The sequence below is a fragment of the Tamandua tetradactyla genome, chromosome 2, assembly GCF_023851605.1.
Source record: "Tamandua tetradactyla isolate mTamTet1 chromosome 2, mTamTet1.pri, whole genome shotgun sequence".
NCBI classification, from domain to species: domain Eukaryota; kingdom Metazoa; phylum Chordata; class Mammalia; order Pilosa; family Myrmecophagidae; genus Tamandua; species Tamandua tetradactyla.
In genome coordinates, this window is record NC_135328.1 from 118869555 (window position 1) to 118891631 (window position 22077).

A 22077-nucleotide genomic window follows, 5' to 3' on the forward strand; every position below is an offset into this window, starting at 1 on the left:
GGTACGTGTAAGGAGAAACTGGCCTGAGTTTTTCAGGAAGTAACGCTGTCGCAGTCTGCCTAGCCTGTGGGTAGGAATTGGAGCCTCCTGCCATCAAGGGTTGTCCCCTTATTGCTTTCCAGCTGGAATGTGGTAAAGCAAACTTCCTCTGGGAGGCTGAGAGATAAAGGTTCATGGAACTTGATTTTTGGCAGGGGTTGGGAGCAGGTGAACACTTTTGCCTGCTAGACCTTATTTTAATTCAAAAATATTTCAGCCTAGGGCTTTAAAGTAGTAATTGTAGAATTGTTGTTTTTTTTTTTTTTTTTTGCATGGGTAGGCACCAGGACTCAAATCCGGGTCTCTGGGATGGCAGGTGAGAATTCTGCCACTGAGCCACTGTTGCACTGCTCTGTAAGAATTGTATTTATCTAAATAAAGTTATTTAAAAACAATACATTTGTGAGCATTTGAAGCTATTGGAAAGTTCTCAAAATAAAATTTGAAATGACACAGCAGGAAAACATGGGTCATTTTCTCACAAATACAATGGTTTTATAAAATAAAGAGTTTTGACATTTTTCATTGCCACTCTGCAATATTCATAGGATATTGCCCACTAGGCCTCATTTACCTTTTTTGGGGTTTAAAGGCTGAGGAATTTCCAGGCCCTGGCTCATTTGCCAATCCCGAGTTTCTGTGATTTTAATAACAATGAATTGGACATGTATGGTTCTTTTAATATACAGATGATTCTCCTTTTGTCTGCTGCATTTAAGCTACTGTGCAGTAGTCTACCAACTATGGCTTATGTGTTTGTGAGAATTTTCTTTAAATGATTTTCTCAGCAGTTCCTCTCCTCTGGTGACCTGTGGACTGTTCGGGGTCAGGAACTGTGCCCTGCATCATTTCCGTGGTACCTGATACCCTTCCGTGTGTGTGTTTACTGCAACCTAGTAAACACTTTAAACTGATGGGTACCTTACAGGAGTAGTGGGTTGAGTGTAGTTAGTGCTCATAGTTTGCTTTGAAATGCCTGAGACTCACAAAAGGCAGCCCGTGTAGTAGAAAGCATAGTCCGGAAACCTCGAGTGCACTTTCTAGTTGCAGCCTTTTCAGATTCTCTTTCTGTGACCCAGGTTCAGCTCTAAAATAGGCAGCTCACCTCTTAGCTTCCTTATTTGCAAACCCAGTGGGTATGACTACGCATTCTCACAATTAGTGTACAGCTCTTACACTTGAGATTCTCATAAGATAAATTCCAGGCATAAAGCAGAAGTATTGCTTCACAGTATCTTAGCTAATTGACAGTTTGGGTTTATAGGTTGCAGTTTAAAAATTTGTTTTTCCTAACCATTAAAGTTCATCCATTTTAGAACAACATGACAGAATTTTAGTAAGGCTCAGTTAAGTATACTTTTCTTTGAAGAGTGCCCAAAGCAGGAAGTCAGTGATGGGTGTCTCTTGTTGAAGTAGGTTTCTCAGCCACAGTATGGAAATGGTTGGTATACAGACACAGCCGCAAACGTCTGTCCGTTCTTGTTCTTCCTTTCACCGCAGGAGCCAGTGCATCAGTCAGATGAGGGAGGCGAAGGAGCAGTGTGAAGAACGGATAGAAGAAGTCACCAAAAAGGGGAACGAAGCTGGAGCTTCCCGAGAGCTGAAGACAGAAAAAGGCCCAAGTCAGCAGGTGAGTCTGGGTGTTTTCTGCCAAGGATTTCTGGAAGGTTTTCCCAGCCTCTGCTGTGTGATTTGATCTAATCTGTGCTTTCCCTGGCAGGTTGGGTTCCCTTAGATTCCAGAGTCAAACCTGGTCCTGCATGTGCCAGCCTGTTACATGCTCAGGGCTTCATGGGAATTATTTCATTTAAACTTCACAGCCATGCTGGGAGAGAGTTACTTGTATTCCATTGTTTCTGAGGCCCATGGAGATGGCTAAGTACCTTGCCCAAGGCCATACTGCTTGGTTCCAGGTGGAGCAGACCATCAGCCTAGGTCCGTCACACCTGCTGACAACCACTCGGCTTTCCTGCTGCCTGAATGAAGTGGGGCCCATCAAACTGCTGCCCAAAGCCTTCGGGAGGTTGTGTTTTTTTGTTTTTTAATATAGCCACTTCATTGAAACATAATTCACATACTTTACAATTCATTGGTTTTGTATATTCACAAACTTGTGCAACCACGGTCAGTTTATTTTATTTTATTAAACATACCAACATACAAACACAAACATTCTTACCATATATATGATCATTCCATTCTTGATATATAATCTCACTCACAGTATCATCACATAGTTGTATATTCATCATCATGATCATTTCTTAGAACATTTGCATTAGTTCAGAAAAAGGAATAAAAAGAAAACAGAAAAAAATTCATACCTACCATACCCTTTACCCTGCCCTTCCATTGATCACTAGCATTTCAATCTTCTAAATTTATTTTAACATTTGTTCCCCCTATTATTTACTTATTTTTAATCCATATGTTTTACTCATCTGTCGATAAGGTAGATAAAAGGAGCTTCAGACACAGGGTTTTCACAATCACACAGTCACATTGCAAAAGCTATATCATTATACAATCATCTTCAAGAAATATGGCTGCTGGAACACAGCTCTACATTTTCAGGCAGTTCCCTCCAGCCTCTCTGTTATGCCTTAACTAAAAGGGTGATATCTATTTAATGCATAAGAATAACCTCCAGGATAATCTCTCGACTCTGTTTGGAATCTCTCAGACATTGACACTTTATTTTGTCTCATTTCTCTCTTCCCCCTTTTGGTTGAGAAGGTTTTCTCAATCTCTTGGTGCTGAGTCCCAGCTCATTCTAGGATTTCAGTCCCACGTTCCCAGGAAGGTCCACACCCCTGGGAGTCATGTCCCATGTAGAGAGGGGGAGGGCAGTGAGTTTGCATGTCATGTTGGCTTAGAGGGAGAGGCCACAATCTGAGCAACAAAAGAGTGACCCTTAAGCCTAATATTAAGGAGGCTTAGCCTGTCCTTTGCGGGGTTAAGTTTTATATGAACAAACCCCAAGATTGGGGGATCAGCCTATTGCTTTGGTTGTCCCCACTGCTTGTGAGAATGCATGATCAGTTTTAGGACATTTTTAATACCCCAAAAAGAAACCTCATCCCCATAAGCTTACTTCTATTTTTCCTCCATTCCCCATGGCCCCAGGTAACCACTAACGTATTTTTATTCTGTATAGATTTGCCTATTCTGGGCATTTCCTGTAAATGAATGCATAGAATATGTGGTCTCTTGTGTCTTAACTGCTTTCACACTGCATAATGTCTTCAAGGTTCATCCATGTTGTAGCATGTATGCGAATTTCATTCCTTTTGTGGCTAAATAACACTCCATTATACAGGTATACTATATCTTGTTCACCCGTTCATCTATTGTAGATATTTGTGTTGCTTCCACTTTGTGGCTATTGTGAATAAAGCTGCTGTGAATGTTTGTACTTTTTCATGGGGACAAAAACTTTCATTTGTCTTGGGTAGGTACCTAGGAGTGGAATTGCTGAGTTGTGCTTAATCTTTTGAGGAGCTGCCAGACTGTTTTACAAAGTGGTGATCCTATTTTACATTCCTACCAGCCTACATAAGCATTATAGTTTTTCCACATCCTTGCCAACATTTAGTTTCTATTTTGTTTTGGTGGGTATGAAGTGGTGTCTTATGTTGACTTGCATCTCCCTGATCACGATGAAGTAGTATTCATGTTGATTTTCATCTCCTTATTGTCTGGTGATTTTGAGCATCTTTTCATATGATTTATTGGCCATTTTTATATCTTTTTTGGAGAAGTGTCTATTCAGATCCTTTGTCTAATTTTTAATTGAGTTGTGTTTTTCTTGAGTTGTAAGATTTCTTTATCTATTCTAGATATATAGATATAAACAGATATTTTCCTCTGTTTTTATAGGTTGTCTTCTCACTTCCTTGATGGTATTCATTGAAGCACAAAAGTTTTAAATTTTGATTGGGAAAGCTGATGAAGTTTATATGTTTTTTTTCTTTTGTCATTTGTTTTGGGTTCATATCTGGAAATTCTTTTCTACCCAAAGTGAAAAAGATTTACTTCTATATTTTCTTCTAAGAATTTTATGGTCTTAGAGCTTATGTTTAGGTCTGTGATCCACTTTTAATTTTTGTATATGGAGTGAGGTAGAGGTCCACCTTCATTTTTTTGCATGTGGCTTTCCAGTTTTCCCAGCATCATATGTTGAAGAGATTATTATTTCCTATTAAATTGTCTTGACACTGTTGTCAAAACTCAGTTAACCATAAGTTTGACAGTTTATTTCTGGACTCTCAGTTTTAATCCATTGACACTTGTCTGTCTTTATGGGGCATACCAGATAATTTGTCTATCTTTGTATGGGTACCATATAATCTTATAATTTTATAGTGAGTTTTCAAATTGGAAAGTTGAGAGTCCTCCGACTTTGTTCTTTTTCAAGATTGTGTTATTTATTCTGCATCTCTTGAATTTCCATGTGGATTTTAGTATTGGCTTGCCAATTTTTTCAGAGACGCCAGCTGGGATTTTTATGGGGATTATGCCAAATCTGTGTATCAGATTAGGAAGTATTGCATCTAACAGTATTAAGTCTTCCAATCCATGAACATGAGATATCTTTTCATTTGTTCAAGTTTCCCTATGATCTCTTTTAGCAGTGTTTTGTAGTATTCAGAAGTCTTGCAAGTCATTTGTTCAGTTTATTTATGTATTTTTTATGCTATTGTGAATGTCATTATCTTAATTTCATTTTCAGACTGTTCATTGCTTGTGTATAGAAGTACAACTAATTTTTATATATTGATCTTGTATCTCACATCCTTGCTGAACTTTATTTTGTTAGGTTTGTATTTGGATTCCTTAGGTTTTTCTATCATGTCATCTGTAAATAGAGATAATTTTATGTTTCCTTTCCAACCTGGATGACTTTTCTTTTTCTTGCCTCATTCTCCTGGATGGAACCTGCTGTACAACATAGACTAGAAGTGGCGAGAACAGATATCCTTATCTCGTTACTGAACACAGGGGGAAGGCATTTAGTCTCTCACCATTATGTTTGACATTAGCAGAGTTCAGCCAACTGTGAAGTTAGGGAACAATTCACCCAAGACCACCTTCATATCTGATGCCAGTTTCAAGTTTGCTGGGGTGGGGTGAATCCTAAAACTACCCTCGGGTTTGATAATTCACTAGAAGGACTCACAGAACTCAGTGAAAGGTGTAATATTCAGTGGTTATAGTTTCTTACAGCTAAAGGATACAGATCAATATCAGCCAAGGGAAGAAGCTTTAGAGGGCGGAATAATCAAGGAAAAGTCCGAAACGCAGTATCCTTTCTCTTTCTCTGAGTCAGAATAGTGTTAATCTCCAAAAATCTTTTGTGACCACATGCAGAGTACTGTCAACCAGGGAATTACACCTGAGTCTTGGTGTTCAGGGTTTTTATTTGGGACTCCATTATATGGGCATGATTTGATTACCCTCATAGCTGAGCTCAGTCTCCAACCCCTTCAGAGGTTGACTGGCACTGCATGACCCAAAGCCCCCAAAACAAACACTGTTAGACTTTCTGGCCTGGTCAGGCCCCACCTTAAGATACTATCTGGTAGTGGCCTAGTGGAGGTTATTTAGAGTTTTAACTAGAACTCTTCCTGTTCTCATCTAATTCACATTGTTAGGCCTTCTCCATGACCCAGAGCTCCCAGGCAAACAGCAACAATCCTGTCAGGCATGACATTGTAAGGGCTTAGAGATTCCCTCCGAGAAGCCAAGGGCAAAGGCCAGACCTCTTATTGGGTGTGGTTAAATTCTTTACCACATAGGCTACCCTAGCCTTTGACAAAGGCTCTCTTACAGCAAAATTTCGTATGCCTAACATTTTAAAGATCCAGTGTAGGTTAGGAATAAGGGGTTCAACTTAATTTCCCAGTACATTTGCTCATCAATATCACTATTTTAATCTTATCAACAGTGCTGGTGTTACAGCATATCGCAATACAGTGGTAGATGTAACCTGAAAACTGTTTGTCAAAAGATGCTGGCATATTATTAAGAGTCTCACTCAACCAGAGCTAATAAGTTTATTTTTGCAGGCCTCCATTCGCCCTTGCTAGGTTCCAAAAGGAGAGCGGTCCTAGCAATATAAGACTTCATTCTTTCCACTATCTGGAATAAGTAAGCTAAGAGACAATACCATATTTTGCTTTGAGCTTCTCTAGAGGCATCAGCATAATATTGGATTTCCCTAGTTGCATACTCATTTATGCATCTCTTTACCCTCAACTTCTTCATCTCTCCATTTATCATTTATTTCTACCCAAACCTCTCCACCCTTGGAAGGGACATTGAGCCCCTATACTGGTCCTGATTGCCAGCAGCAGTACTTGTCCAGCAAGTGCCTCCCCTCAGTTCATTCCTACTCATAAAGATTGGGGTTACGCAGGCACAGAATCAGTGGACTATCTCAACTCTCAGGAAGTGTTGCATTTGCTGGCAAGTCCAGTTTCCCCCATGAAGTGAAAGCACAGTCTACTCCATCAGACCTTTTAGGAATTCTGACATCAAGGTTTAAAAATATATTTAGCTTTTTCTTTGGAATCATCCCTGCTTCCAGCAATTGCAGTTGCAAGTCCATTCCTGGGACCACTGCTTCAGGTAGGAGAAAGGAAATTTGAGGTGATGTCAGGGGCAAAAGAAAAAAGTTAAGTGGGAAAAAATTGTATAGTCATTCAGCATCCTCCCTACATCCTTTCCCCGGGGTCTCGCAGAAAAGCAGAGGAAGGAACCTATTCAGTAAGGCCCTCCTCATGTTCAGTGAGCCCAGACCCAGGAAGGCGTGAGCCAGCCTTTCATGCCGTCGTTCCCTCTGTTTTAGACAGAATGGTTCGGTTTCCTGTTCCAGTGCTCAGACTTACTCTGAGATTGATATCTCTTTGCCCATTGTCGGACGTTAGGGATGGAAAAGTGTGTTCCTTGGTTTGAGGAAATGTGATTTATGGTCCAGGATGGTACTGTATCTTCTGTTAGTTTTGAGCATTTTTATCTACCACCAGTTATGCAAAGCCCGTTCTAGATTGAGTCCATCCTATCAGGATCCATTTGTAGCATCCAAAGGCTACTTGCAGCAGTGTGACTTCTCAGCTATGTGTGGGGCGGGGACACTTTCCCCCAAAGAATCTGCCCCATGGTCACCTGCAGTCTCCGTCTCTCTTGTTGGCAGACAAAACAGTTCTTGTGGTATTTTGCCTCATAGTGTGTGAGACAGGTGTGTCTAGATTCAGCCTATGTCTGTGTTCCCTGTCCCCGGGACAACTTATTTCACAAACCCAGGTGACCACTTCAAGCAAGTGCACTAAGAACTGTACTTGCCAGTCCCAGTTAACATTGATAATGGAGAGGGGTCTTCTGAGGGACATAGATAGGTCCCACATTACGGCACCCCTGAAGTTCTCACAGTGATTTCCTTGGGACTGTGCTCCATGTGGATATCAACTCAGTAGTCCCTTTCCCCATTGCCCTTCTGCCTGACTGTATGGCCGGGCAATTCGTTGCTGCCCACAAGTCAGTAAATAAACCAACATAAGGGCAAATAACACACAGTTTAGCTCCCTGAGCAGATATGTTTTCTTCTGTCTTCCCCAATCAGAGTGGTGGTTGGGTCTTATTTTAATTACTGTTTCAATCTCTTAACCTGTTACAGATCTCCTCACATTTTTTCTTCTTATCAGTTTTATCTAAATTATCTAACAGTTTAACGATATACTTTTGTTCTTAGTGCTCCCTTATGGTCCTTTCTTATTTGTGTAATGTTGGTGAAATAGTTTGTTTCATTTTTTATTTTAATAATTTTGGTTTGTAAAGTTTCTGACTGTGGGTCCCCTGCCCTGTGCTCCTGTTTCAGCTCCAAGTCCTCGGGGACCCTCAGCCTGGGGCACAAGCAGAGGTGCCAGAAGGGAAAGGAAACCTGCCCAGCAACACTGAACCCCAGATACTCATCCCCAGTTCTGAAACAGCTTTGGATCTGAAGGGGCAAGGTAACAAAGGTAGGCTGAAGCCTGGCAGTGACACCCCAGAGCCTTATTCAGATAAGAACACAGCATCAGTTCATGCCCTGTACTCCGTATAAATGTGCTGGGAGTAGAGTGTGCTGATGGGCTGGACGGTGGCAGGTGGTGTCTCTCTGAGCAACTGTGATTGGAGATGCAGGGCTTTTTCTCTGTCCTACTGATATTTCAGTCTTGTGAACTGAGTGTATTGTTCTTTGATAGCTGTGAGAAGAAAGGTCCAGGCTGCTTTATTTAGGACATTGGTGGGATTGTGGGATTAAGCGGAGGTAGCTGAGTCCCAGTGGGTATGATATGGGGACAGCGGGAGCTGCTGTGTCCCTGTGTAGTGAGTGACTCCTGAGAGCACAGGCGTGCTCTCCACACCCATTAAAGAAATCCAGTTATATGCTTCTCCACTTGCAGGTGTGTCACTGTACTTGAGAGAGCCAAGTCCAGATTTTTTTTTCTAAACTCTTACTCGTGCTTGAGAAGATGAGCCTCAGACATGGGGTCTTCCTCTGAGGTCACAAAATAAGTTTCCCCAACTGCTCCCTGTCCACAGCCCACTCTGGCAACATTCCTTGTAATAAGCCCCTGAGAGTTGAGTTGTACCATGTCTTTGTTGATTAAGTGCTGGTGAGGCTACAGCTAACTGTGTTCTGTGCACAGAGGAGACCAACGAGATTCAGATTGTCAGTGAGGAGGAGCTTCGGAGGGGCAGCCTGGGGCTCCCACCACAGCCGGGTCAAGAGCAGGCTGTTGAGGAAGACAAACCTGTGGAGGGAAGAGACGTCGGGGAAGCCCAAGAAACTGGCCGAACTCCACATGCACCAGCTGCCCTGTTGGTGAGCCCGGAAAATCAGGAGACTGAGGAGCCCGAGCGGGACCAGCTTGTCGTTGTTGAGGCCGGGGAGGATGAGCAGGACACTGACGAGGAAGGTGAGGGTAGAGAGGCTCCGAGAGCTGCCCATTGGCTCCTTTCTATCAGTCACTTAACCTCTCATTCTCCGTCCTAACATAGGACGGTCCCTGTGAATTTTACCGAATAGCAGTTAATGACTTGACAGTTCCTTTTGTTTGTTTGGTATCAGTCATCAGGTCAGAGTCAGGAAGCAAGAATAATACACTCTTTGGTACTTTAGGATTCAGAAATAATATTAATAAGAAGTCAGGGAGCCTCTCTAGTTGGAAGACCTTGAGTTGAATAAACATAGGCCTCCTGGCAGGCAGACCCCATGTATTGCTTTTTTTTAAAATCTTTTCTTCCTGATGCAGCATTTGGTACAGCATAGATATTCATCAAATGCCTGGTGAATGAATGAATGGAATGATGAACTACTGGATAGGTGGACTTTAGTTCATATTTGTGCATTGAGCATGTAGAGCCCAGAAAAGTCTGGTTTGGTTGACTTTTTTTTTTCTTTTTTAAAAGAAATATGGGAAACTGAGTGTCATGGTTAGGGACAGGTGTCAGCTTGGCCAAGTTGTGGTACCTGTCCATCTGATTGGGCAAGCGCTGGCCTGTCTGTTGCAATGAGGACATTTCATAGGATTAGGTCATGATCACGTCAGCTACATCCACAGCTGATTCCATTTGTAATCAGCCAAAGGGGAGTGTCTTCTGCAATTAGTGATGCTAAATCCAATCATGGGAAGCCTTTTAAGGAGGACTCAGAGGAAACAGGTTGCATTCCTGCTTTGGCTGGTGAGCCTCTCCTGTGGAGTTCATCCAGGCCATCCATTGGAGTCATCGGCTTCGCAGCCTGCCCTGTGGATTTTGGACTCTGCGTTCCTACGGTCACGTGAGACACTTTCATAAATTTTATATTTGCAAGTGTTCCCTGTTGATTCTGTTTCTCTAGAGAACCCTAACTAATACACTGAGGGACACTGAGATCAACAGAATATTCTGAGATATATTTTGGCTCCTCAAAGATGTGGAAAATTTCAGTCCTGGCTGAGCCAGGAGCAGGCATGAGGAGAAGACACCTGGGCTGTGGGATGGAACAAGTCACAGAAATTGGAGAATGTGCTCATTTGCAGAGGTTCAACTGATTTCCATTTAAATCTGATTTTCATTTAAGTTTCTCTCTCTGAAGAAGGTGTCCTCACAAGGTCTGAGTTAAAGTACTGCATTTTGTCAGCCTCCCCTGAGCATCATTGCTCTGGCTCCTGTTTTCCATGCTTGCCCAGCAGTGGTTCATGTAGAAGATGCTCAAGGTGTGATGCAAGAAAAGGAAAGTTGGGGCCCTCATCCAGTAGTGCTAGAGGTTCATACCATTCAGCAGCTGCTCGGAGGTGTCACAGCTAACATGGGCCTGAGACATTGCGTGACCTACATGATATATCTAGTTCCATATGCAGCTATCTGATCTGGAGAATAAACCTACAGGGCATACAGGCCTATGCCTTGTTTATATCTCAGTCTTTGCAAAAAAAATGTAATTAGGACTGACTTTTCCAGGCATACTTTTTTTTTTTTTTCTCTTTTGTTTCTGGTTTATTTCATATCACACAGTGTCCCACAGGTTCATGAACATCATTGCATGCCTCACAGCTTCGCTCTTTTCTGTAGCAGCACAATGTTCGGTCATATGTACACACCACAGCTCACCGTTTGACAACTGTTAAAGAGACTGGAAAGGAGATCAGCTTCAATTAGAGATAAGAGCCAAGCCTGTCGGGTCAGGACTAAGGGGTAAAGAACTGCCTGTATTTTAGAACTTCACCTTCCCTATGAGACCAAAAGAAGAGAAGATTATTTTGTCCAGAACCTAAATTTTCTGTAGCACATAATCTAACTCAACCTGTCTGGATAGATGAACAAGCCAGACACAGGATGCCCAGAATGAGAACGAGGGCTTGGACTTCTGTATCGCTTAATGTTGTACCTGGGTACATCCCAGGGTATGGTGGGTAGATAATTAAAAAGAATTGGCATGCCCATGCAAAAAACACTCAGACAAACAAAAAAAAGGTAATGTTTTTGGGCAGGCCCTGGTGGCTCAGCAGGCAGAGTTCTCAAGTCTGCCATGCTGGAGACCTGGGTTCGATTCCAGGTGTCTGCCCATGCCAAAAAAAAAAAAAAAAAAAAGGATTGGCAAAGTCCCTTGAAGAATGAGAGAAAATATATAAAAACTACTAAACTTGACCACGAGGGAAACCCCTGAGACTGACTCAAACATTAGGGACTCCCAAGTCAGTAGGCCAAGCCCTTGATCATGAGGCTTACTCTTGTGAAGCTTATTTATGTAGCAGAGAAGCTTAGCCTACCTACAGATATCCAGGCATACTTTTTTTAGAAAAAGAAAAGGTTTTGTCTACCTCCCAGTATACAGATATAAAATGTTCAAGTTAAACCCCATAAGCACGACTCTTGAATGCATTTTATACTGATCTTCTCTGCTGGTTGCTGTTCTCTCCAGGTGTGAATGTAGTCCTGATTTAGTTGTGTATGGTAAAAGATTTTTATCCTTTGGTTCCCCAAAGTGACTCTACTTCTTTCTCTGAGTGAAGAGCTGTTCTAAGGAGATGTCCTGGATAACTAGAAACCTGCTGTTTCCTTAAACAGTGGTGCTGCCTTTAATCTTGAGTTCATCATATCTTTAGAAAAGTAGGAGTGTACTTTAGTTTGTTTCCCCATTTCCAGTCTAGCATATAGTCTTTTGTTAACGGCCATATTTTATATCAATTCAGGTTGAAGCGGTATATACCTAAGGAGAGAATTCCTATGTGAAATGTGTACTGGAAACAAACACATTAGTTCCTACCATTTCTGAAAGGTGGCCAACAGATCTTATTGCTAAATGATCGGGAACCCACAATCCCTAGGCTTTAGTGATCCTGTGACATAGAGAAACGTTATAGCTTATGTTTTATGTGTTTGTGCCGCAACAGGGAGAAACCACAAATTAGCAGATGATGACTACAACATGGATGAAAATGAAGCAGAATCTGAAACAGACAAGCAGGCAGCCCTGGCAGGGAGTGACAGAAACCTAAATGGTAAAAATTTTGGTGGGGTGGGGGGTGGGAGGTCAATTTTCATTTCCCCTTTCTGGTCCTTTACTTTTGAAGTGACCATACGACAAATCTCAACCAGAACTTTGTAAGCAATTGGTCATTTGAAGGAGCCTTTCTTTACTTCAGAAGCCAGTGGAGGGAGGTGAGAGCCCCAAGACGAGAAGGACCTTCAGAAAGTGCGTACACAGTGGGCCTACGTTCTCAGGTTATTATTGGCTGGAGAATCTTTTTTTCCCAGTGATATTAAGGGATTTCTCAACCAAATGCTAGGTCACCACTCAATCACTCTATAGCATCAATCAAAAAGCCCTGATAAATGCAGAGCTTCCAAGCAGCCTTTTATAGCTGTACTTTGTATTCATATTATTATTTTGGATTTTTCCCGGGTCCGGGCCAGTGTCCTGAAGATTGTATAACATTCTGGATTTCTATGTTTCCTTATGATTGGATCGGATTTAGGTTGAACCTTTTTGTAGCTGGAGTTGTGGTCCTCTTGCATTACACCAGAAGGCTCACAGCGTCAGATTGTTGCACTGTTGGTGATGCCAAGTTTGATCTCTTAGTTGTGGTGGTGATCACCAGGTCTTTCCATTCCAAGAGTGCATTTTCCTTTTGTAATTAATAATTGGCCTGTGAGGGTAACGCTATGAAAGGGTACAACTTTACCATCCACTGTTGGACCTCATCTAAAGCAGTGTAAGTAATAGTGGAGGTCGCAGGGTAGTGACTTTTCTAATTCTTCCTCCTCTCATTTTTTAGCCAGTGTTATCCTTTAAGGAAGTCCCTGTACTCCCTGCAGCCCCCTGCCCCAGCAGTACACCCAAATACACACATTTGTTTGTTTTAGTATCACTGTGGGCTCATAGTTTCCTTTTTTGAAAATTTTTTTCCGTATTTGATTCTAAGAGCTCTTTATATGGTAGGGAGAATGATATAAGTTCCAAATCTGTGATATTCCCAGTTTATGTTGGCTTTGTTTTTTTTTTTTTTTGCCATGCAGGGGTTTCAAAAATTTGTTATTTCTATTTTTGCCTCCTGATACTGAGTCATAATTAGGAAGGCTTTCCCACTTCTAGAGTTTAGAGGAATTCACCTATGTCTAGCATGTGTGCTTTCACATTTTCCTTTTATTGGTCTCTATTATAAAATTAAACATAGATTCAGAATACCACACAAAACAAATGAGTTCTTAGGTGAACACCTTTTAACTTAGCTGCTTACCAAACTCAACTTTTCTAGCCACTCTAGGATCCCTTCCATGTCCTCTGTTCCATTCCCAGAATGTTCGTTCCTCCTCATTAGTAATCAGCATTCTAACCTTTATAACAGGCATTTCCTTGAGTTTATGGGTTTATCATCTAGTTGGGTGTCTTTGGACACCATCTTTTAGTCTTTCTGGTTTTGTTAAATTTGATGCATCTCTCAGTCTCTCTTAACCTAAAATCTGCCCATCCATTCCTTTCTTTTCTTTACAATCAGTTGAAGAACCCAAGCTCTTTGACCTATAAAGTTTCCCACATCTGGATGTTACTGAACGTATATTCATAGGTGCAGTTTAGCATGTTCTTTTATCCTCTGTTTCCTGCAAATGGGCAGCCTGGATTGAGAGGCTTGATCAGAGTCACATTCAGGCTCAAGCCCATGGTAAGACTGTATGGGGTAAGACTGTATGGAAGTGGTGTGTCCTTTTTTAAATGTTACCTCACTGCTCATGATTCTCAGTGCCTGCATCAACTCATTGATGGTGTTCTGTCATTTCTGTTTAATTTAATTGGAATATTTTTATAAATAGATACTTACCGTTATCTGCTGCTTGGTTATCCAGTGGTATTGTGGATATTGGATAGGCAGGATAAATGCTTCTTTCTTCACCTGTTTTAATGATAATGATTTGGCTTTCCTGTCACCCTCTGAAGGTGACCTTTTTGTTGTAAATTCTATCCGTGGTTTTCAGTTTAAAATATAGTTGCTGCTTTTCTGGGCTGTATTGAGAATAACTTCCTCAGAAATATCTTCCAGTTGACATACTTTTCTTCTTTTTTTTTTTTTTTTATAACTTTATAGTCTAGAAGACTATTTCACAAAATATTTATTCATTCTCTCCTCACCACAGTTTTTTGCAGTGTGGTATTTCCCCCCAAGTTTTTTTTTAATTTATTTTATTTTTTTTTATTAACGGAAAGGAAAAAAAAAAAGAAATTAACACAACATTTAGAAATCATACCGTTCTACATATGCACTCAGTAATTCTTAACATCATCACATACATGCATGATCATCGTTTCTTAGTACATTTGCATCGGTTTAGAGGAACTAGCAACACAACAGAAAAAGATATAAAATGTTAATATAGAGAAAAGAAATAAAAGTAGTAATAATAGTAAAAAACAAAAAACAAACAAACAAAAAAAACCCTATAGCTCAGATACAGCTTCATTCAGTGTTTTAACATGATTACTTTACAATTAGGTATTATTGTGCTGTCCATTTTTGAGTTTCTGTATCTAGTCCTGTTGCACAGTCTGTATCCCTTCCGCTCCAATTACCCATTATCTTACCCTGTTTCTAACTCCTGCTGGACTCTGTTACCAATGACATATTTCAAGTTTATTCTCGAATGTCCGTTCACATCAGTGGGACCATACAGTATTTGTCCTTTAGTTTTTGGCTGGACTCACTCAGCATAATATTCTCTAGGTCCATCCATGTTATTACATACTTCATAAGTTTATCTTGTCTTAAAGCTGCATAATATTCCATCATATGTATATACCACAGTTTGTTTAGCCACTCTTCTGTTGATGGACATTTTGGCTGTTTCCATCTCTTTGCAATTGTAAATAATGCTGCTATAAACATTGGTGTGCAAATGTCCGTTTGTGTCTTTGCCCTTAAGTCCTTTGAGTAGATACCTAGCAATGGTATTGTTGGGTCGTATGGCAATTCTATATTCAGCTTTTTGAGGAACCGCCAAACTGCCTTCCACAGTGGTTGCACCCTTTGACATTCCCACCAAGAGTGGATAAGTGTGCCTCTTTCTCCGCATCCTCTCCAGCACTTGTCATTTTCTGTTTTTGTTGATAATGGCCATTCTGGTGGGTATGAGATGATATCTCATTGTGGTTTTGATTTGCATTTCTCTAATGGCCAGGGACATCGAGCATCTCTTCATGTGCCTCTTGGCCATCCGTATTTCCTCTTCTGGTAGGTGTCTGTTCAAGTCTTTATCCCATTTTGTAATTGGGTTGGCTGTCTTTTTGTTGTTGAGTTGAACAATCTCTTTATATATTCTGGATACTAGACCTTTATCTGATATGTCATTTCCAAATATTATCTCCCATTGTGTAGGCTGTCTTTCTACTTTCTTGATGAAGTTCTTCGATGCACAAAAGTGTTTAATTTTGAGGAGCTCCCATTTATTTCTTTCTTTCTTCAGTGCTCTTACTTTAGGTTTAAGGTCCATAAAACCATCTCCAGTTGTAAGATTCATAAGATATCTCCCTACATTTTCCTCCAACTGTTTTACGGTCTTAGACCTAATGTTTAGATCTTTGATCCATTTTGAGTTAACTTTTGTATAAGGTGTGAGATGCGGGTCTTCTTTCATTCTTTTACATATGGATATCCAGTTCTTGAGGCACCATTTATTGAAGAGACTGTTCTGTCCCAGGTGAGTTGGCTTGACTGCCTTATCAAAGATCAAATGTCCATAGATGAGAGGGTCTATATCTGAGCACTCTATTCGATTCCATTGGTCGATATATCTATCTTTATACCAATACCATGCTGTTTTGACCACTGTGGCTTCATAATATGCCTTAAAGTCCGGCATCGCGAGACCTCCAGCTTCGTTTTTTTTCATCAAGATGTTTTTAGCAATTCGGGGCAACCTGCCCTTCCAGATAAATTTGCTTATTGGTTTTTCTAATTCTGAAAAATAAGTAGTTGGAATTTTGATTGGTATTGCATTGAATCTGTAGATCAGTTTAGGTAGGATTGACATCTTAATTATATTTAGTCTTCCAATCCATGAACACGGTATGCCCTTCCATCTATTTAGGTCTTCTGTGATTTCTTTTAGCAAGTTTTGTAGTTTTCTTTATATAGATTTTTTGTCTCTTTGGTTAAATTTATTCCTAGGTATTTTATTCTTTTAGTTGCGATTGTAAATGGGATTTGTTTCTTGATTTCCCCCTCAGCTTGTTCATTACTAGTGTATAGAAAAGCTACAGATTTTTGAATGTTGATCTTGTAGCCTGCTACTTTGCTGTACTCATTTATTAGCTCTAGTAGTTTTGTTGTGGATTTTTCCGGGTTTTCTACGTATAGTATCATATCGTCTGCAAACAGTGATAGTTTTACTTCTTCCTTTCCAATTTTGATGCCTTGTATTTGATGCCTTGTATTTCTTTTTCTTGTCTAATTGCTTTGGCTAGAACTTCCAACACAATGTTGAGTAATAGTGGTGATAGTGGACATCCTTGTCTTGTTCCTGATCTTAGGGGGAAAGTTTTCAATTTTTCCCCATTGAGGATGATATTAGCTGTGGGTTTTTCATATATTCCCTCTATCATTTTAAGGAAGTTCCCTTGTATTCCTATCTTTTGAAGTGTTTTCAACAGGAAAGGATGTTGAATCTTGTCAAATGCCTTCTCTGCATCAATTGAGATGATCATGTGATTTTTCTGCTTTGATTTGTTGATATGGTGTATTACATTAATTGATTTTCTTATGTTGAACCATCCTTGCATACCTGGGATGAATCCTACTTGGTCATGATGTATAATTCTTTTAATGTGTTGTTGGATATGATTTGCTAGAATTTTATTGAGGATTTTTGCATCTATATTCATTAGAGAAATTGGTCTGTAGTTTTCTTTTTTGTAATATCTTTGCCTGGTTTTGGTATGAGGGTGATGTTGGCTTCATAGAATGAATTAGGTAGTTTTCCCTCCACTTTGATTATTTTGAAGAGTTTGAGGAGAGTTGCTACTAATTCTTTCTGGAATGCTTGATAGAATTCACATGTGAAGCTGTCTGGTCCTGGACTTTTCTTTTTAGGAAGCTTTTGAATGACTAATTCAATCTCTTTACTTGTGATTGGTTTGTTGAGGTCATCTATTTCTTCTTGAGTCAAAGTTGATTGTTCATGTCTTTCCAGGAACCTGTCCATTTCATCTAAGTTGTTGTGTTTATTAGCGTAAAGTTGTTCATAGTATACTGTTATTACCTCTTTTATTTCTGTGAGGTCAGTAGTTATGTCTCCTCTTCCATTTCTGATCTTATTTATTTGCATCCTCTCTCTTCTTCTTTTTGTCAGTCTTGCTAAGGGCCCATCAATCTTATTGATTTTCTCATAGAACCAACTTCTGGTCTTATTGATTTTCTGTATTGTTTTCATGTTTTCAATTTCATTTATTTGTGCTCTAATCTTTGTTATTTCTTTCCTTTTGCTTGCTTTGGGATTAGATTGCTGTTCTTTCTCCAGTTCTTCCAAGTGGACAGTTAATTCCTGCATTTTTGCCTTTTCTTCTTTTCTGATTTAGGCGTTTAGGGCAATAAATTTCCCTCTTAGCACTGCCTTTGCTGCGTCCCATAAGTTTTGATATGTTGTGTTTTCATTTTCATTCGCCTCTAGGTATTTACTAATTTCTCTTGCAATTTCTTCTTTGACCCACTTGTTGTTTAAGAGTGTGTTGTTGAGCCTCCACGTATTTGTGAATTTTCTGGCACTCCGGCTATTATTGATTTCCAACTTCATTCCTTTATGATCCGAGAAAGTGTTGTGTATGATTTCAATCTTTTTAAATTTGTTGGGACTTGCTTTGTGACCCAGCATATGGTCTATCTTTGAGAATGCTCCATGAGCACTTGAAAAAAAGATGTATCCTGCTGTTGTGGGATGTAATGTCCTATAAATGTCTGTTAAGTCTAGCTCATTTATAGTAATATTCAGATTCTCTATTTCTTTATTGATCCTCTGTCTAGATGTTCTGTCCATTGATGAGTGGTGAATTGAAGTCTCCAACTATTATGGTATATATGTCTATTTCCCTATTCAGTGTTTGCAGTGTATTCCTCACATATTTTGGGGCATTCTGGTTCGGTGCGTAAATATTTATGATTGTTATGTCTTCTTGTTTAATTGTTCCTTTTATTAGTAGATAGTGTCCTTCTTTGTCTCTTTTAACTGCTTTACATTTGAAGTCTAATTTGTTGGATATTAGTATAGCCACTCCTGCTCTTTTCTGGTTGTTATTTGCATGAAATATCTTTTCCCAACCTTTCACTTTCAACCTATATTTATCTTTGGGTCTAAGATGTGTTTCCTGTAGACAGCATATAGAAGGATCCTGTTTTTTAATCCATTCTGCCAGTCTATGTCTTTTGATTGGGGAATTCAGTCCATTAACATTTAGAGTTATTACTGTTTGGATAATATTTTCCTCTACCATTTTGCCTTTTGTATTATATATATCATATCTGACTTTCCTTCTTTCTACACTCTTCTCCATGTCTCTCTCTTCTGTCTTTTTGTATCTGACTCTAGTGCTCCCTTTAGTATTTCTTGCAGAGCTGGTCTCTTGGTCACAAATTCTCTCGGTGACTTTTTGTCTGAGAATGTTTTAATTTCTCCCTGATTTTTGAAGGACAGTTTTGCTGGATATAGGAGTCTTGGTTGGCAGTTTTTCTCTTTTAGTAACTTAAATATATCATCCCACTGTCTTCTAGCTTCCATGGTTTCTGCTGAGAAATCTACACATAGTCTTATTGGGTTTCCCTTGTATGTGATGGATTGCTTCTCTCTCGCTGCTTTCAAGATCCTCTCTTTCTCTTTGACCTCTGACATTCTAACTAATAAGTGTCTTGGGGAACACCTATTTGGGTCTAATCTCTTTGGGGTGCGCTGCACTTCTTGGATCTGTAATTTTAGGTCTTTCATAAGAGTTGGCAAATTTTCAGTGATAATTTCTTCCATTAGTTTTTCTCCTCCTTTTCCCTTCTCTTCTCCTTCTGGGACACCCACAACACGTATATTTGTGCAGTTCATATTGTCCTTGAGTTCCCTGATACCCTGTTCGAATTTTTCCATTCTTTTCTGGATAGTTTCTGTTTCTTTTTGGAATTCAGATGTTCCATCCTCCAGATTACTAATTCTATCTTCTGTCTCTTTAAATCTATCTTTGTAGGTATCCATTGTTTTTTCCATCTTTTCTACTTTATCCTTCACTTCCATAAGCTCTGTGATTTGTTTTTTCAGTTTTTCTATTTCTTCTTTTTGATCAGCCCATATCTTCTTCATGTCCTCCCTCAATTTATCGATTTCGTTTTTGAAGAGGTTTTCCATTTCTGTTCATATATTCAGCATTAGTTGTTTCAGCTCCTGTATCTCATTTGAATTATTGGTTTGTTCCTTTGACTGGGCCATATTTTCAATTTTCTGAGCGTGATCCGTTATCTTCTGCTGGCGTCTGGGCAGTTAGTCAGATTTTCCTGGGTGTTGGACCCCACAGGTTGAAAGATTTTTCTGTGAAATCTCTGGGTTCTGTTTTTCTTATCCTGCCCAGTAGGTGGCGCTCGTGGCACACGTTTGTCTACGGGATCCACCAGTAAAAGTTGCTGTGGGTCCTTTAACTCTGGAAAACTCTCGCCGTAGCGGAGGTTCAGCAGCCGAAGCGTCTTGGAAGAGTGCCAGCCAGTCCGGGGGTCCGAACGCGGGGAGGGTCGCCGGCAGCCGCAGCATGGGAGAGTGCCCGACCGAATTTCCTAGTCAGCCCGGGGCGCCAAGCGTGGCGGAAGGGCGCAAGCTTTCGCAGCCCGGGAGAGTGCACTGTTCCCAGCCGGACTGGGGAGTCACGTGTTTGGAAGGGACCCCCTGGTCACCGTTCTCCGCAGTCTGGGGATTTCCGACCCAACTCTCTCAGTTGGTCCGGGGGGCCTCGCATGGTGGGCGCGCCAGCCACTGCAGCCCAAGGGGACCGCCTGCCCAATTCTGCCAGCTGGCCTGGGAAGGAGGAAGGGAGGGACTCCGGCCGCTTTCCGTCCCGCCTAGGAAAGCCCGCGCCCCTCGGTGATCTCACCGGAGCTGGTTCTCCCAGACAGTCAGCCGTTCCAGGATGGGGTACGCCGTCTGTTTGATCTCCGTCATGGCTCCGGGAGCTGCTCTGTATTGTCTCCACTCCCCCAGTAGCTGTTCTGGAGGAGGAAAGGTGAGGGTGGCAAGGCTGTCGAGGCTGGTGGCGGAGGAGCCGGTGAAGGCGGAAGAGGGCACCGTGGTGGTTGGAGAGCCGCCAGAGCAGGAGGGGGAAGAGGGGATAGGAGGGTGGGCGGGTTGGCTGCTGCGGGGGGTGGGTGGCGGGCCGGTGGACAAAGAGGGGAGAGGAGGGCGGGCGGGTCAGGTGCTGCGGGGCGTGGGCTTGACATACTTTTCTTACAACTATGTTTTATTTGCTGTTTAATTCATCCTTCAGTTTCTGATTTTATTTTTCATATCTAAACTTTCTAATTGGTCATTTTTTTATCGACTCATTCCTTGCTCATTACCAAGCATCTTTTATTTCTTTAGATATGTTGCGGAACTTTTATATTCCATGTCTCCTAATTGCAGTATCTGAAAACTGATTCTGTTTCTGCTCGTTCTCACTCACGATACCTTTTCTTGTTTGTTTCGCATTTTTAAACTGTGAGCTATTAGTTTTCCTAGGTTCTTTATCCTTTGGAAGTCTGAGTTATAGTTATGTCCCATCAGGAAGATAGGTCAGTAGGTTCTGTGAGTCACAGGGAGGACACTGAACTCACAGCCTCTTTAAATTTTCTTCTTCAGATGTTTTAAATTGATTGGACATGTGAATTCAGCTATAAACCTAGACTATCATTATGCTGTTAAGAATTCTTCCAGTCCACCCACTAGACTTTCTTGCTGTCCCATGTTCATTGCGAGTTTATTGCCTATTGTTTTTATACTGATGCTAAAACCCTTTGCAGTTTCAGCTTTATGTGGGGTTCCCTGCTTGATTGCCCATTTTGAGTGGAGCCCTAGTTTAGTTCTTGTCCCCTGGCACCTGTTCAAGCTGTGGAGGCAGATATCTGGTGTCTTCAGGTATAAGTAGAAATCCTCAGAGTAAAAGTTGGCTTGGATGCTTCACAAATTCTTTCACTTCAATTGTAGCTTTTGCAGATTCCTTCTTTTATTGCCATGTAGGCAATACATTATTCTTAGTGTTTTCTTTAAAATTCTTTTAAACTTTTCATTTGGAAATAAATTAGATTTTAAAAACTAGTAAGAATTCACATAACTTCCCCAAATATTAACATCTTATGTAACAACAGTATAATTACCACATAAATGGAGATGGATACAATACTATTACATAATCTATAGACATTATGCAAATATAGTGAATTGTCTCATATCCTTTTTCTGGTTCAGGATCTAATTCAGGATCATACAGTGTCTTTATTGTCATATCTCTGTAGTGTCCTTAATCTGTAACTGCTTCTCAGTGTTTTTCATGCTGTTGAAACTTTTTGAAGCATACTGCCTAGTTATTTTGTAGAATAGTCCCTTGATTTTAGTTTGTCTGATGTTTCCTTATGATTCAGCATCACAGTTAGGAAAATATCTTTCATATTTTATCCAACATGTCAATTGTAAAGTTGTTTGGGGATTCTAGAAATGGACCTCCTAACTTGATTTTTAAATTATTTTTTAGATAATTAAAAAAAAGTTAATACAATAGCAGTAAGAATTCTATATAAATACAGGGCTCTTCCATCTTTCTCTTCTTCTGTCTGTCATGGACTAGACTCATTTGTGGTCAGTTCTTTTTTTTTTTTTTTGCCTGGGCAGGCACTGGAAATGGAACCTGGGGCTCTGGCATGGCAGGTGAGAACTCTGCCACTGGGCCACCATTGTACCGCCCTGTGCTCAGTTCTTAAAAGCATATTTTATGGCCTGGTTATTGTCCTGTCTATTTTAACAACCTTTTAAATA

General features: G+C 40.5%; 1 protein-coding gene across 6 annotated transcripts in view; it reads left to right on the forward strand.

The window, feature by feature from the left end:
- GOLM1 (golgi membrane protein 1) overlaps positions 1-22077 on the forward strand; it is a 98175-nt gene that overhangs the window by 70400 nt on the left and 5698 nt on the right. For all 6 annotated transcript variants that reach the window (XM_077148634.1, XM_077148628.1, XM_077148629.1 and 3 more), the window contains 4 exons: positions 1540-1669; positions 7916-8057; positions 8730-8999; positions 11958-12065. In XM_077148634.1, coding sequence (XP_077004749.1) covers positions 1540-1669; positions 7916-8057; positions 8730-8999; positions 11958-12065 — 650 coding nt within the window. The remainder of the gene's footprint in view (positions 1-1539; positions 1670-7915; positions 8058-8729; positions 9000-11957; positions 12066-22077) is intronic.